This window comes from Equus caballus, chromosome 6, assembly GCF_041296265.1.
Source record: "Equus caballus isolate H_3958 breed thoroughbred chromosome 6, TB-T2T, whole genome shotgun sequence".
NCBI lineage: Eukaryota > Metazoa > Chordata > Mammalia > Perissodactyla > Equidae > Equus > Equus caballus.
Window position 1 is genome coordinate 8,172,654 of NC_091689.1, and position 13,936 is coordinate 8,186,589.

General features: G+C 36.1%; 1 protein-coding gene across 7 annotated transcripts in view; it reads right to left on the reverse strand.

The window, feature by feature from the left end:
• Positions 1 to 13,936, reverse strand: part of USP37 (ubiquitin specific peptidase 37) — a 96,571-nt gene that overhangs the window by 58,857 nt on the left and 23,778 nt on the right. For all 7 annotated transcript variants that reach the window (XM_023642339.2, XM_023642336.2, XM_070269258.1 and 4 more), the window contains 3 exons: positions 11,399 to 11,496; positions 9,658 to 9,742; positions 4,277 to 4,438 (listed from right to left, as the gene is read on the reverse strand). In XM_023642339.2, the coding sequence (XP_023498107.2) occupies positions 4,277 to 4,438; positions 9,658 to 9,742; positions 11,399 to 11,496 (345 nt within the window). The remainder of the gene's footprint in view (positions 1 to 4,276; positions 4,439 to 9,657; positions 9,743 to 11,398; positions 11,497 to 13,936) is intronic.

Consider the following 13,936-nt stretch of genomic DNA (forward strand, 5'->3'; position numbering starts at 1 on the left):
CTCAGGATTGCTTTAGCAATTCGGGGTCTTTTGTTGCCCCATATGAATTTTTGGATTCTTTGTTTGATTTCTGTAAAGAATGACATTGGAATTCTGATTGGGATAGCGTTGAATCTGTAGATTGCTTTAGGTAGTATGGACATTTTAACTATGTTTATTCTTCCAATCCATGTGCATGGAATGTCTTTCCATCTCTTTATGTCGTTATCGATTTCTTTCAAGAAGGTCTTGTAGTTTTCGTTGTATAGATCTTTCACTTCCTTGGTTAAATTTATCCCAAGTCTGATATTTAGTTTTATGTTTAATTTCTAGTTTTACTTTACTGTGATCAAAAGATGTTGACTGTACTATTTATTTCTACTTTATGGGGTCTACAGATTTTTCCTTTGTGCCCTAATATATGATTAATTTTTGTGAACATTCCATATGTACTTGAAAAGAAGGTATTTCCTCTATTATCAGAGTATAGCACTTAAAACATATCTGCAGACCTACCTGATTATGTTGCTTAGATCTTTTATGTCCTTACATATCCTACTTTACCGGGTGTCAGGACTGCAACCCCTGCTTTCTTATTGTTTCCACTAGATTGCTAAATCTCTCTCCTTTCCTTTATTTTAAAACTTTTAAAATCACTGTTCTAGGTGTATCTCTAGTATGCAGCACAGAGCTGCGTTTCGCTTTTTGAGCTAATTTGAAAATATTTTTATTTTATTAGCTATGTTAGCACATTCACATTTCTTTATGTGAATGACATATTTAGACTCAATTCTGTCATGTTCTAATTTTACTTATCTATCTGGTGTGTTTTAGAAATATTTCTTTTGGTTTCAAGAGGCCTTGTATTTTTTGTTTCAGTGGTTCTATCTGTACTTATACTTTTTTATAGTGCCCTTAACACTTGATTCTAAAGCTTTTTTATTACTATCTAGTCTGTCCTTCTTAAATAGCATTCTTTGACTCACACCTATTACTCATGACACTCAATTATCTTTTTCTACTTTCTTCTTTCTCTCTCCTTCCATTTTCTTTTAGTTGCAATTCCTCTGTCAGAAGACAAATTACTTATATACCATCCTTCTATAGGTGTTCCACCTTTGTTTTAGTCAGCTCTACAACTGAATTATATGAAATGTTCACCCTCTATCTTTTGTCAATGTCTCCCTCCTCACCTCTTGGTTGGATGAAGCTCACACTCTGTAGAGTCCTCAAAAAGAGCAACTGTGTACAGTATTCTGAGTTCTTTCAATTTAAAACTTATTTTGAAGTTTTGCATACTTGACAGCTTGGATTGGCATAAAATCTTTGTTCATTTTTCTTTGATCAAGTTTCTTGAATATAACGTTATTTTGTTGTCTTGCTTTGAATGATGAGTTTGAGATGTCTGGTATCAGTCTATTTCTCTTGCCCTTGTAAATTATTTAATCTTTTTGACCCAAGGCATTGAGGATTTTTCCTTATCTTTAAAGTCTAATAGTTGTACTAAGATATGTCTTGATCATTCAATTTTCCATGCACCTGGAGGGCTCTTTCATTGTACAGATTCAGTAATTTTATTTCTGAAAAGTTTTCTTGGGTTATAGTTTTAAACACTAGTTCTGTTTCACTGGACTCTAATTATACACAATATGGGAACTTCTCTGCCTGTTTTCCACTTCAATCTCTTTCTCTTTGACCATTTATATTTCTTTATCTCATTTTTCCCCCTTTGGTTGTTTTTCTGTTGTCCTTCAAAGTTCCTTATTAAATTTTCATTTGAATTTACTTTTCCCTTGGGGACCTTTAATTTACACTTAGTTTGTGATATGACGTTATCTTTCTCTATCTTTTCTGAGTTTAAGCAACTGTCATTTCTTCCAACTTGTCCATTTTGATTCTTAGTTTGAATTCCTGATTCATGGTACTTTTTATATATTGGCAAATGCTTGTTTGAGAATACTTAATTCAGAATTGAGTGCTATGTAACTGTTTTCTTACAGTCCATGTTGGTTTTGATGGTAGAATTTTTTAGTGGCTTAAATATTTTGATTCATGTTTTCTGTTTTTTTCTTACAGTTTTGTATGGAAGTGGCCTGCTTTTTTATATTCCTATTCATTTTGTGGACAGGGTTCCTAATTTAAGCACACCTTCTTCTGTTAATCTACTAAAGTGCAGTTTCTTTAATGGGATGTGGTAGTTTGTTTACCTTATTTACCACAATCCTTAATTGTCCCCTCATTTTTTTTTCTTTTGTTTCTAAACCAACTCTCCGCATTTGGCTGATTCTCCCTACAACTAATGCTTCTTTGAGACTGTCAACTTCTGACACCGCATACTTTCAAGTCCTTTCCCTATAAACAGTGCTGCAAACTAACAAGATCCAGACCTACATTAAGGATCTTGGTACTTAGTATTTGAATTTGTCCTTCTGAGAGTGATATTTTCTGTTTCATCTAAGTCTTTTACGGGTATATGTACTTTTTCATGGAATCTCTCAAGCTTCCTGTCCCCGACTCTCGGCACCCAGAGGCTTAATGCAGCGGGAAACATGGACAACTGCTGGGATTTGGATGGTAGTTTACAGGTGATGCTATCCTTTGTCTCCTAGAAATGCTGAAGGTTATGTGTGCTTTTCTTTGCACTCCTCATTCATTACATGTTTTTTGGAGAATTTGTGAGGAACATTGAAATTAGGTAGCTTCCACTATCCTCTAGCCTTGCAGTTTTCTACACAGTTTTTGTTTTGTTTTGTTTTGTTTTAAGGAGTCCTTAGTCCTGAATACTTAGCCTACTTGAAATAGTACACTCTAATTCCTGGGAGAAGTCTGAAAAAAGGAAAGTTGTATTTCTAGAGATGGGTACAGGTACTAAAAATTAAAGAAACACTGGAAGTAGACAGGGAGCCTGGAGCACCAAGGGTGAGTAACTTACGAGGATATCAAGGGACTCTGAAGGAGGTGATGAGAGAGACTACAAGTAGACTATAAAATACGCAAGAGAAGACAATGAGAAAATGAGACAAGATCAAGGCAGACAGAGACAAGATCTAGATGAAAAATGATCACAAAATGGAATAGATAAGACTAACATATGAACGCTGTCCAGTAAGGAGACAGCAAGATAATTTTGGGAGATCCATCAAAATGAAGAACAAAGGAAATTAAGAATAAAACTGGAAGGTAAACATTTTGCAAGACAAAACAGAAAGAAGAGGCTCAGAGAAAAGAACAGGTAAGCAAAGAAGAAAGTGAAATGTTTTCACGGCAAATTTTATGTTGTTTCCTGCTAAGATATGAAGCATATAAACTACTACGGATAAATCAAATTGGCAGACACCACTCATTCAAGTAAAAAGATGATCTTAAAACTGGTAGAAAAGCAGTAATTTGAGTAAGATTAAAGGCAAATAAGCTGGTAGGTTTTGGAAGAGCAATTTGGCAACAGTAATCAAAATTTCAAAGTGCCTTCCTTAGTCTTAACACTTCCACTTCCAAGAATTTACCCTATAGAAAAGTTCCAACAAATATTAAAAACATATGTATGTAAGAATGTTCATTCTAGCATGGACTGTAATTGGAAAAGAGGGAAATCTAACTGCATGCTAACATGGTTGAAGGTTATGTATTAATATATGAGGATGCCCATGATTAACCTGGAATGGAAAAAATCAGGGAACAGAGAAGCAATATAGCATAGTGGTTAAGAATGCAAGTACACTTCAACTGCCTAGATTTACTACTGCTATACTACTGACTATATCACTTTGAGCAAGTTAATTAACTTCTCTAAGCCTTAATTACTTCATTTACAAAAGCAGATTTTTAGCACATCCAGCTCACAGGGCTGTTGCAAGGATTTAAAGAAAAACAGTCCATTTAAACACTCCGCACACAGCGTCTGGCACATAAACACTTTAGGTAAGTCTGCTACTATTATTACTACAGGTATACTATAATCTCATTTCCACGTGTTTCATAAAAATGAGCATGAAGGGGATGGGGAGGATATGAATAAAACTTAATGTTAAAGAATCTCAGGAGTAGGATGAAGTGTATGGGATTCAAGAATACGCATTTTCTGCTTTATGACAAATATTTCATATATATATTTTTTCAAAGTTCAAAAACTGGAGACGAGAGAGATATTTCTATAGATGTGATAAATTTTTAAAAAGTGAGCAAATATTTCAGAACTATTAATTAATATGACTCCTTTCATCATTTTTTTTACACTAAGCAAAACATCTTCAGTTGAATCACTTTATAAAAGGAAAGCACAACAAAAGAATCTACCTACCCCTGCAGTTGCTGCTGTTGGTGAGAGGAAAGGGGCACTCTTGGTTTGTTCCAACCAGTATAATCCTGGTTACATCTCAGTTTTTTAACAGAAAGAGGAGTTGGCTGAGGAAGAAATCCCAAACTTCTTTTAGCAGAGGGAGTTTGACTTGAAACATTAGTCCTGTAAAAAAAAAAAAAAGATAGATAAGAAGCAAAACAATTTTGAATGCTTCTATTTTTCCCTAGCAGATTCAGAGAAGTCAACGTCTAGGGAAAAAAATCCTAAGTTTGGGGAAATATCAGTAATGATGATCACTTGGGAAAAAATTCCACAAACGTAAATTAGCAAGTTCCGTTGACAGAGAGCTGAAGAGGCATATAATATCGTACCTACTTAACCTACAATCAAAATAATCCAAGTTAATGGCTTGAGAAAAACTACAAGTTTTACTTTTATCCACTTAATGGGTATCATACACTAGTTTATCTAGTTTTGAAAACATGTAGGTGATTAACTTTTTCCACTATATAATGACACAACAAATATTCTTACCCAATCTCAAGAACTTCCTCTAGTTTATATGTTTAGACGTGAAAATGTCAGTAGTATTTTCAATTTTTATTTTTAATTTTGCTAGATAATGTGACTGTTTTCCAAAAAGGCTGCAGCAATTTATATTTCCACCAATAGTGAATTTCCATTTCTTTGCATGGTCTCCATTATATTATTATCAATCTAATGACTGAAACATGATCTCATTGTTACGTTATTTCATATTTTCCTGATTAATACCAAAGTTGGACATATTTTTGTAACTGTTTGCTATTCTCTGAATTGCTTTTGTGTACCCTTAGTTTTATACTGAGTTCCTAGTGATCTGTAGTTTTCTATATATTCTATGTCCTAATCCTTTGTCTATTATATATATTCTAAGTTTTAAGTTTTTACATAAATTTATCAGTCTTTTATGATTTCAATTTTTGTGTCTTGTTTAAGAATCATTCTGTAACATAAAGTCATAGAAATGTTTTGCTGTATTTTCTCTTAAAAGTTCTAAATCTTGTTTTTCCTTCTACTGGACTGTTTTTTAAAATATGTTGTAAAGTAGGAATATGATTTACTTTCTTATAAGGAAAAATCAATCATCCCCAAATGACTTACTGTCTGGCTAGGCCATCTGTTAGCCACTGTTAGGTTTTTTACTCAAAAAAAACACAAACTGTGAAATAGAATACTGAAACAGAAAAGTGTATAAAAATCAAATGTGTGCCACTTTGGTGGGATGTCCAAAGTGAGGAAGCTGTGCATGGAGGTGGACAGGGGCCATATAGGAACTCTCTGCACTTTCTGCTTAATTTTGCTGTGAACCTAAAATTCCTCTAAAAAAGTTTATTAATTAAAAAACAAAATCAAGTGTGGATCTTAACAAATTTTTATAAGGAAAACACCTATATAATAACTATTAATGTCAGAAACCCCCAAGTGCCGCTTCCCAATCACAACCCTCTTCTCCTACCCTAAAAAGTTATCATTAGCTTTCTATCAGTTTTATCCTATACTATATACTCCTAAACATTGTAGTTTGGACAATGCAAGGTATATTTGTTTCTATCCTCTTGCTCTCAACCTTTCCACAACTTTTTATTGTAGTTGTTTCTCTTTTAAATAGGATATAGATTATTATTCTTCCTTTAAAATCTATCTTTCTCTTTAACTAGAACATTTCATATATATTGATATTTAATGTCATTACTGATCTAGGTTAATAACTTTTGATATCCTTGTCTACTAATTCTATCATCTGTGCCATTTCTGAGTCAATATTTATTGATTAGCCAGCCCCGGCAGTTGAGTGGTTAAGATCTGGTGCTCCCACCAGGGCAGCATGGGTTCATTCCAGTCAGGGAACCACACCACCTGTCTGTCAGTTGTCATACTGTGGTGGCTGTGTGTTGCTGTGATGCTGAAAGCTACGCCACCGGTATTTCAAATATCAGCAGGGTCATCCATGGTGGGCAGTTTTCAGTGGAGCTTCCAGACTGAGACAGACTAGGAAGAAGGACCTGGCCACCCACTTCTGGAAAAACTGGCCACAAGAGCCCTATGAATAGCAGCAGAACACTGCCTGATAGAGCACTGGAAGGTTGAGAGGATGGCACGAAAAGACCTGGCAGGGTTTCTTCCACTCTGCTGTACACAGAGTCGCTAGGAGTCAGAATCGACGGCACTAACAACTGATTAATTTTTCTCCTCCTTGTGAGTTGTATTTTCTTGCTTGTCTGTATGTCTAGTAACGTTTTCTTGGATGCCAGACGTGAATTTTATCTTGTCAGGTGCTGGATATTTTTGATTTCTACAAACTTTCTTGAATTTTTGTTCTGGAATGTGGTTAGGTTACCTGGAAAGCTTGATCTTTTTGGGTCTTGCTTTTAAGGTTACGTGGGAACAGCACAGCAATTAGTCTAGGGACAGTTTTTCCTTACTAATGAAGCAAGACCTTTCTTAGCATTCCAACTGCTATTAGGAACAGGAACTATTCCTGGCTTTATGTGAATTCCAAGTATTATTCCTTCAGATCCTTCTCGGTGGTTCTTTCCCTGGCCTTGGCTAGCCTCCTCACGTGCATAAGCTGATCGGCACTCAACTGAACACGCAAGAGGAACCCTCTGCAGATCTCTGCAATTCTTTCTCTCTGAAGCTTTCCCCTCTGGTACTCTGCTCTGTGAATTCCAGCTGCCTTGGCCTCCCTGGACTCCTAGCTCCATTTCCTCCACTCAGGAAGAGCACTTGGTTTCCCCTCCTTGTGTGGGAGCCTGGGAACTTTCTCTAGGAAGCAAGCTGGGGCAGTCATGAGGCTAATTTCATTGGTTTCCCATCTCTCTGGGATCACTGTCCTTTACTGCCTCATGTCTAATATCTTAAGATCCATTGTTTTATATATTTTATCCAGGTTCTTAGTTGTTTCATGAAGGAGAATAACCTGGTCCCTGTTATTCCGTCTTGGCCGGAAGTGGAAGTCGTCTTCAACTTTTTGTCTAACTTAACTGTGGTCTGCTGTCAAACAAGAAAAGGGACTCAAAATGTCTCACTGTCCCTCCACTCCTCCTCACTCCTCTATTTCTTATTGCCTCATATTTTATTAAACTACCATACCCTCATTTTATAAAAACTATCAAAATGTATTTAGATGCATAGAATAACCCCAGAAAAATATTAGTTAACAGTAGTTGCCTCTGGAAAGAGAAAGTGAACAACTAGGAGTTAGGAAAGAAAGGGAGATCTACTTTTCACTTATGCATTCCCTAACTTTTGAAGTTTCTACCATATCCACTTAGTTATAAAAAAGAATAAATTTTATGAGTATTTAAATTTTAAATATCTTTTAAAATTTTTTTGGTTCATTGATATTTCTTACTTCCACTCCTTCCTTTGTTCAATTTTATTCTTGCTGAATAAATTCTGTCTTTGTCTATCTAAAACAGCATTATTTGACTTCATTCTTGAATTATAATTTAGCTAGGTATAGAAATCTTTGATGTTATTACTCCAGTGTCTTCTATTGCTATTGTTGCTAATGTCTGTTTTCCTTTTATAGAGGATATATTTTCTTTTTGGTAGCTTTTAATTTCTTTACTCATCACCTTCTACAATGTGGATTTTTTTTTTTTAAACATTAGCTGTTTGGCATGTGTTGAGGATTTTTCTTTTTTTGTTGTTGAGGCTTTCCAATGTGGGGGCTTTCATTATTTTCATCCATTATTTCTTTGACAGATTTCTTGCCTTTATTCTGCTTAGTCTTTTTTTTCAAAATGCTATTAAACATGGAGGGTAGACCAAGGAGCTCAACATAAGTCTTTTCATTTCATTCACATTACCATTTCCTCTCTGTGCTGCATTCCACAATCATGCCTTCTTGACATACTTAGTAGCTGCTTTAGTCTGGATCTCCAATCTGCCTAGGACTTTAAGTTAGGAGTTCAGAATTCCTGCCCCTGTGCAGGTAACACTAAAGAAGACGCCACTCATTGCAACTCCCATTTCTGTGTACTTGCTCTCTGCTAAGGGAGCATTAGGCCATCAGTACATTTACGGTTCTAAATCCAGGTAGTTATATACAAGTGTTTTGCCTTGGTTTCCTAGCACAGAGAGAACTTCTAGACATCCAGCTTCATATAAAAAACCCACACCTGGGGTCCCTGAGCTCACAGGATGCTCCATGCCGGGGGCAAGTTCTGGCCTGGGGTCATGTTCAGTTTCCAATCTTATGTTGGTTTTAAAGACCTAGCCCTAAATACTTGACTACAGTCTGTGTTTCCCTTGTGCCTTATGGCTTCAGCCTTTATTCAATGTTAGTTTTCTCACTGATCTGGAAATTTTCACCTTAGTTTTGAGTGCAGCTTTGCATTAAAAAAATTTTTCCCCTTCAGTCATTCCTATGTGCAGTGAATATGCTCATTCTATTATTTTGAGAAGAAATTTGTACTGTATTTAATAAATCATTTGCAAACTACAATTAGGCTTTTTTTTAAAACTTAAGATTTAAGATTCTTCTAATAAGCAGAAATATGTCAAGCTTCCTCTCCCTTAACTTCAAATAACTTAGTTACCACTGTAGTTATAAAGTGCTTGACAGATACCACCCAAGAATAAATATACAATGTTAAATTCTTTATTTCACCTTAATCATTTTATACAAATAATCTAGATGTCTTTACCACTGTGAATTAAATTCTAGTACACAACAAAATATGACTTAGATAGCATCTCTATTATATGCCACCACTACCCTCACTTTTTACATTTACTGTTGCCCTTCCGTGCTGCATCCCATGATCATGCCTTCCTCACAAGCCAGTAGTACTTATCTTATATATTTACATCCAATAAATCTCAAAAAATTTTAATCTATATCCATAGAATCAGCAATTAATTTCTGACTGGGCTTTTCCAGTAAAAGATATTCACTAATGTGAAACTTTTGTTTTTTAAAGAAAACGTCTTAACTTTTGGTAGGTAGCTTAACAGATACACAGGCAACAAAGGCAACTTAAACTTGCCTTGGAGAAGAGATCTTAATATGTTCATCACTTGGGATGGTGGAAAATACACTGGTCTAGAATCTACCTGACCACACTTACAGCCACAACCTGTGGCCTCAGTACTGCTCTTCCTAGACCTCAGTTTACTCATTTGTTGAAAAACTTAAAAAAGAAGTGCTGAACTAAAACATTCCTAGACTACTTTCTAACTAAAATGTCATGAGTCTATGATTCTCATCAATTGTGTTATTTTAAATTAGGGTATTCACTTGGAGCATAATGCACAGCCTATTCCATCATTCAATATTCTGAAGAAGAGAGCTCTTCAAGTTCTTCACAAGGCATAGAACCAATGTGTACCTGTCTAGATTGGTGCTGCCAGAAGAGTAGTCCTTAGATCCAGCTCTACCACCATAAAAGGATGATGACTGCAAAGGTAAAAGGCCTAAAAGACGAACAAACACAGGAAAAATTTAATTTCTAAATTCACCATTCAAGTTCACTTAATAATGAAATTTTATGCATTGGGCCAGTTTATATTTAACTCTTTTTTCCCCCGTTCTTTTCATCAAAGTAACATATATATGCATGTTAAAAGATCAAATACTGCGGAAAAGGTTCTAATAGCAAACAACATTCTCCTGCCCCAAAGCTTCACAAATTTTCTAATTTCTAACCATTTTTTGAAACTTAGTTTTCCTGATTTCCTCCATAACACTACATAAAGATTCTACTATTTCTTCATTCATTCACTTTAAATAGCATCGGCTCCCTATTATGAAAAACTAGAAAGCGCTCACTTACATCACCCCTACTCTTGTTATCTTTTCCCCAACCAATTAGTTGTACTACTTTAGTTAAAACGGAGTACTTAAAGATGTAATAGGCTTTAATAATGTTGAAGTTAAGATACATCTTACAGAAGTTGATGTGGAAGAGGATGAGAGAAGAAAGTAAGTGGTCAAGTGGTAAGAAGGTTCATGGAACAAAATGTAGACATTCTTAGTGTGTTCAAGTTAACTTTGTAACATTAAGTACTCCGTTTTCTAACTATAGGTTGATTATAAAAGCTAAAAACAAGTTAGTGGAGTTTACATAATGTATTATTATTTCAGAGGTAAGAATAATATTAGAAATACTTCCTTCTGTAGGAGTTACAGGATGTTACAACCGTGAACCACTAAAAGGAGACTGTTCCTATAGTCCTGATCAAAATAATTCTCTTAAACTCTCAATTTATCAAAATCAAAATTGAAGCTTGCTTCAATTTAATTTAGAGTTGACATAATATTCAAATCAATACCAGATATCTGAGTCTCTAAGGGGTTCAGAGGATCAGAGAGATACGCTAAGTGTAGGAAATACTGAAAAAATTCAGGGACGGTATAACTTTTAGTTTTGTAAAAATAAGGTACAAAGTGAGTTTAAACAACTGCTTTAAGGGAATAATTTCAAGATTTTCTGGAACTTATAATAAGTAGCAACGCTGATGAACTTTAATTTTAGCCACTTTAACTCCTTGGATTCATTATAATGTCCAGGTACTTGGACAATGACAGAGCTTAATTACAGGCAGTTAAACAGGGAAGAAGCTAATGCCTAGATTCTTTGTAAACAGAATAAAAGTTTCCTTATATTTCTAATTCTTTAAAAATATTTTAGCTGAGGGGCCGGCCCTGTGGCCGAGTGGTTAAGTTCGCGTGCTCCACTGCGGCCGCCCAGGGTTTCGCTGGTTCGGATCCTGGGCACGGACATGGCACCGCTCGTCAGGCCACGCTGAGGCAGTGTCCCACATGCCACAACTAGAAGGACCTGCAACTAAGATATACAACTATGTACCAGGGTGGATTTGGGGAGATAAAGCAGGTAAAAAAAAAAAAAAAGATTGGCAACAGTTGTTAGCTCAGGTGCCAATCTAAAAAAATACATATATATATTTTAGCTGAGTATTAGATACAAATTGGTGCCCAATAACTAGTACTGAACTATGTCATATTTCTGAATAATGTAGAGAGGTATGTCCCAGTTTAGGTTTTTATTTCTAGTCTAATACGATACATCATATAACAAATGAGTATCTTACATAAAGACCAATACTTACCTGATGTCCTGTTCTCTTCTGACTGTTTCAAACTCAGCTGCTTCTCTCTACTGCTGGTTAAATACTTTCTTGAGGGATCTGTCATAGCCTTGTTGTTCCTACAGTTAATAATTTAATTCAATGTATAGGTGTATAAAGATACACTTCCTAATTTTAAATAGTTGTCATTAAAAAAATTTACATTTTGAGTCCCAATTTCATTGATTTGCTTGAGGTTAGGCTACAAGGTGTTAAAGCCTCAAGCGGTCAGAGAATCATGAAAATAAGCTTTCATTACCAAATCAAAAGCCAATTCAATCCATAATCCTGGTAATTAAGCAAAAATGAAGGTGCATTTTCTTTATACAAAAGTAAAACCAGAGACAGCAAGATTATATAGATTTTCTTAGCCAAAAGCAAGACTAGATGAAATGATTCAGCTACTAAAACCAAAAGAATCAAGTAAGAAGTATCAAACTCTATACTGGCTAGGTTTAAAAAGTAAACCAAAAACCAAAATGTTTCAGTCTCTATAATTTGAAATACTATTTCCTGAATGTCAACATCATTTCAATCCATAATGATGACACTATTCTAGGTTCATGAACACAAAGTTAAGTCAAAATTTCTTGAGCCCCATTTTCCCCCTCTATTATTCCCAAATATCTGAAACCATATAAGCAGAGTGGGTCCATTCAGATAAATGCTGATCCTTTGATTAAAATTGCTCATTCTAGGAGCACCATCATGAATAAAGCCTGCAGCATACAGCATAGATGCTTCACCCAGATTCCCTCTGCCCCCATTTTTGTGTCCTTTCTTCCACACCAATTTAGGTATGTTTTCAATAACAGTACCTAGAGTTCTTCACAGGACTGTCCTCAAGATACTAGAAATACTCTGCCTGCCTCTCAGAGAGTCAGAAGTAAGGTCAGGTGGTGGAGTATGAGTATAGAAGCCCAGCTCCTTTGCCTTGAATTAGAACAACGTTAAGGTGAAATTTATTAAAAAGATGATCTCTCTGGGATTAGGATGAAGCCTAACCTCTGAGTGATTTTTGTCTGAGATCATACTCAAACTTCGTTTCCTGTACTTCACTGTCTTGCTTTCCCTGCTCTCTTCCTGGTATCTCCTGGATGTACTCCTTTAAAAATCACTTGCACACTAACCTCCATTTCAGGGTCTCCTTCTGGGAAACTTGATCTACAACAGTTGGTACTAGAAGTGGGCCTAGGAAGGACGCTGTAAGGACAAGATTCTGGAATTGGATCACTTGTTTAGCAATGGCAACAGAAATCCTAATCCTGGTGGTAAGACCTCTAGTATCTTATAGTGTTACAACTACTAAGATTTTTCATCTGTAGTGAATTGTGACGAGATAAAGTAGAAAAGGATATGGCTCATGCAATATCTCTAGCATTCAAGAAATGTGGTAGACTGCAAAATGGATCTTGTTGGGGTTATAGAAATGTTCTGAAATTGGATTATCGTGATGGTTGTACAATTCAGTAAGTTTACCAAAAATTATTCAATTGGACATTTAAACAGGTGAATTTTATGGTACATAAATTCTACCTCAATAAAGTTGTTTAAAACGTGTCCCATGGGGCCGGCCCCATGGCCTAGTGGGTAAGTTCAGCATGCTCCACTTCAGCAGCCTGGGTTCAGTTCCCAGGCGCAGACCTACATCACTCGTTGGTGGCCATGCTGTGGAGGCGACCCACATATAAGCTAGAGGAAGACTCGCACAGATGTTAGCTCAGGGTGAATCTTCCTCAGCAAAAAAATAAAAAATGTCCCAAATGATTCCCTTCCTTGTGCCCAAGCCCCCCAGCAAGTAACGCAGTCTATTTCTCCATCCCTTAATGGGGCTGGCCTTATGATTTCCTTGTCCAAAAAGAGTATGACAGAAATAACGTATCAGTATAAGTCCTGATCCTAAGACTAAAGGCACCTTGCAAATTTCCACTCACTCTCTTGGAACCCCGTGAATAATTCCTGGCTAACCTGCGAGATGATTAAAGACACATGGCCAATCACCCTCATCACCCTAACCAGTAGTCAGTCAATGCCCAGTCATACTAGCAAGGCCATCCTGGACCAGCTGACCCCTAGCTAACAAACCAAGTGATCACGGATGCATGAGAAAATGAGAGAATCCAGACACAAGTGGCCAAGCCTGGTCCAGATAAGGAGAACCACTCAAGTGACCATTGACTCATAAGCAATAATAAATAGTTACTATTTTAAGGCCCTAAGTTTTAGAGCGGTTTGTTATACAGCAATAGATAACTGATACAAGTGATACAGGGTAAATAATAATCATAAAGACTATGGAATTGGTTGGTTGTTGCTATGAGTACTGATCGACTCAAGAGAGAAAATGACAGGCTCAGTTGAGCCAATTACCAGCTTAAGAATAAAGACACCATATAGACTTGCTCACCCAAGGAGAGTTGCTGCATAGATGCTTAGGATTCAAGACCAATACCATGCTGTCTACAGCAGAAAATGATACATCATTGACAAAGTATGGCATACTACTCCTGGCAGACTACT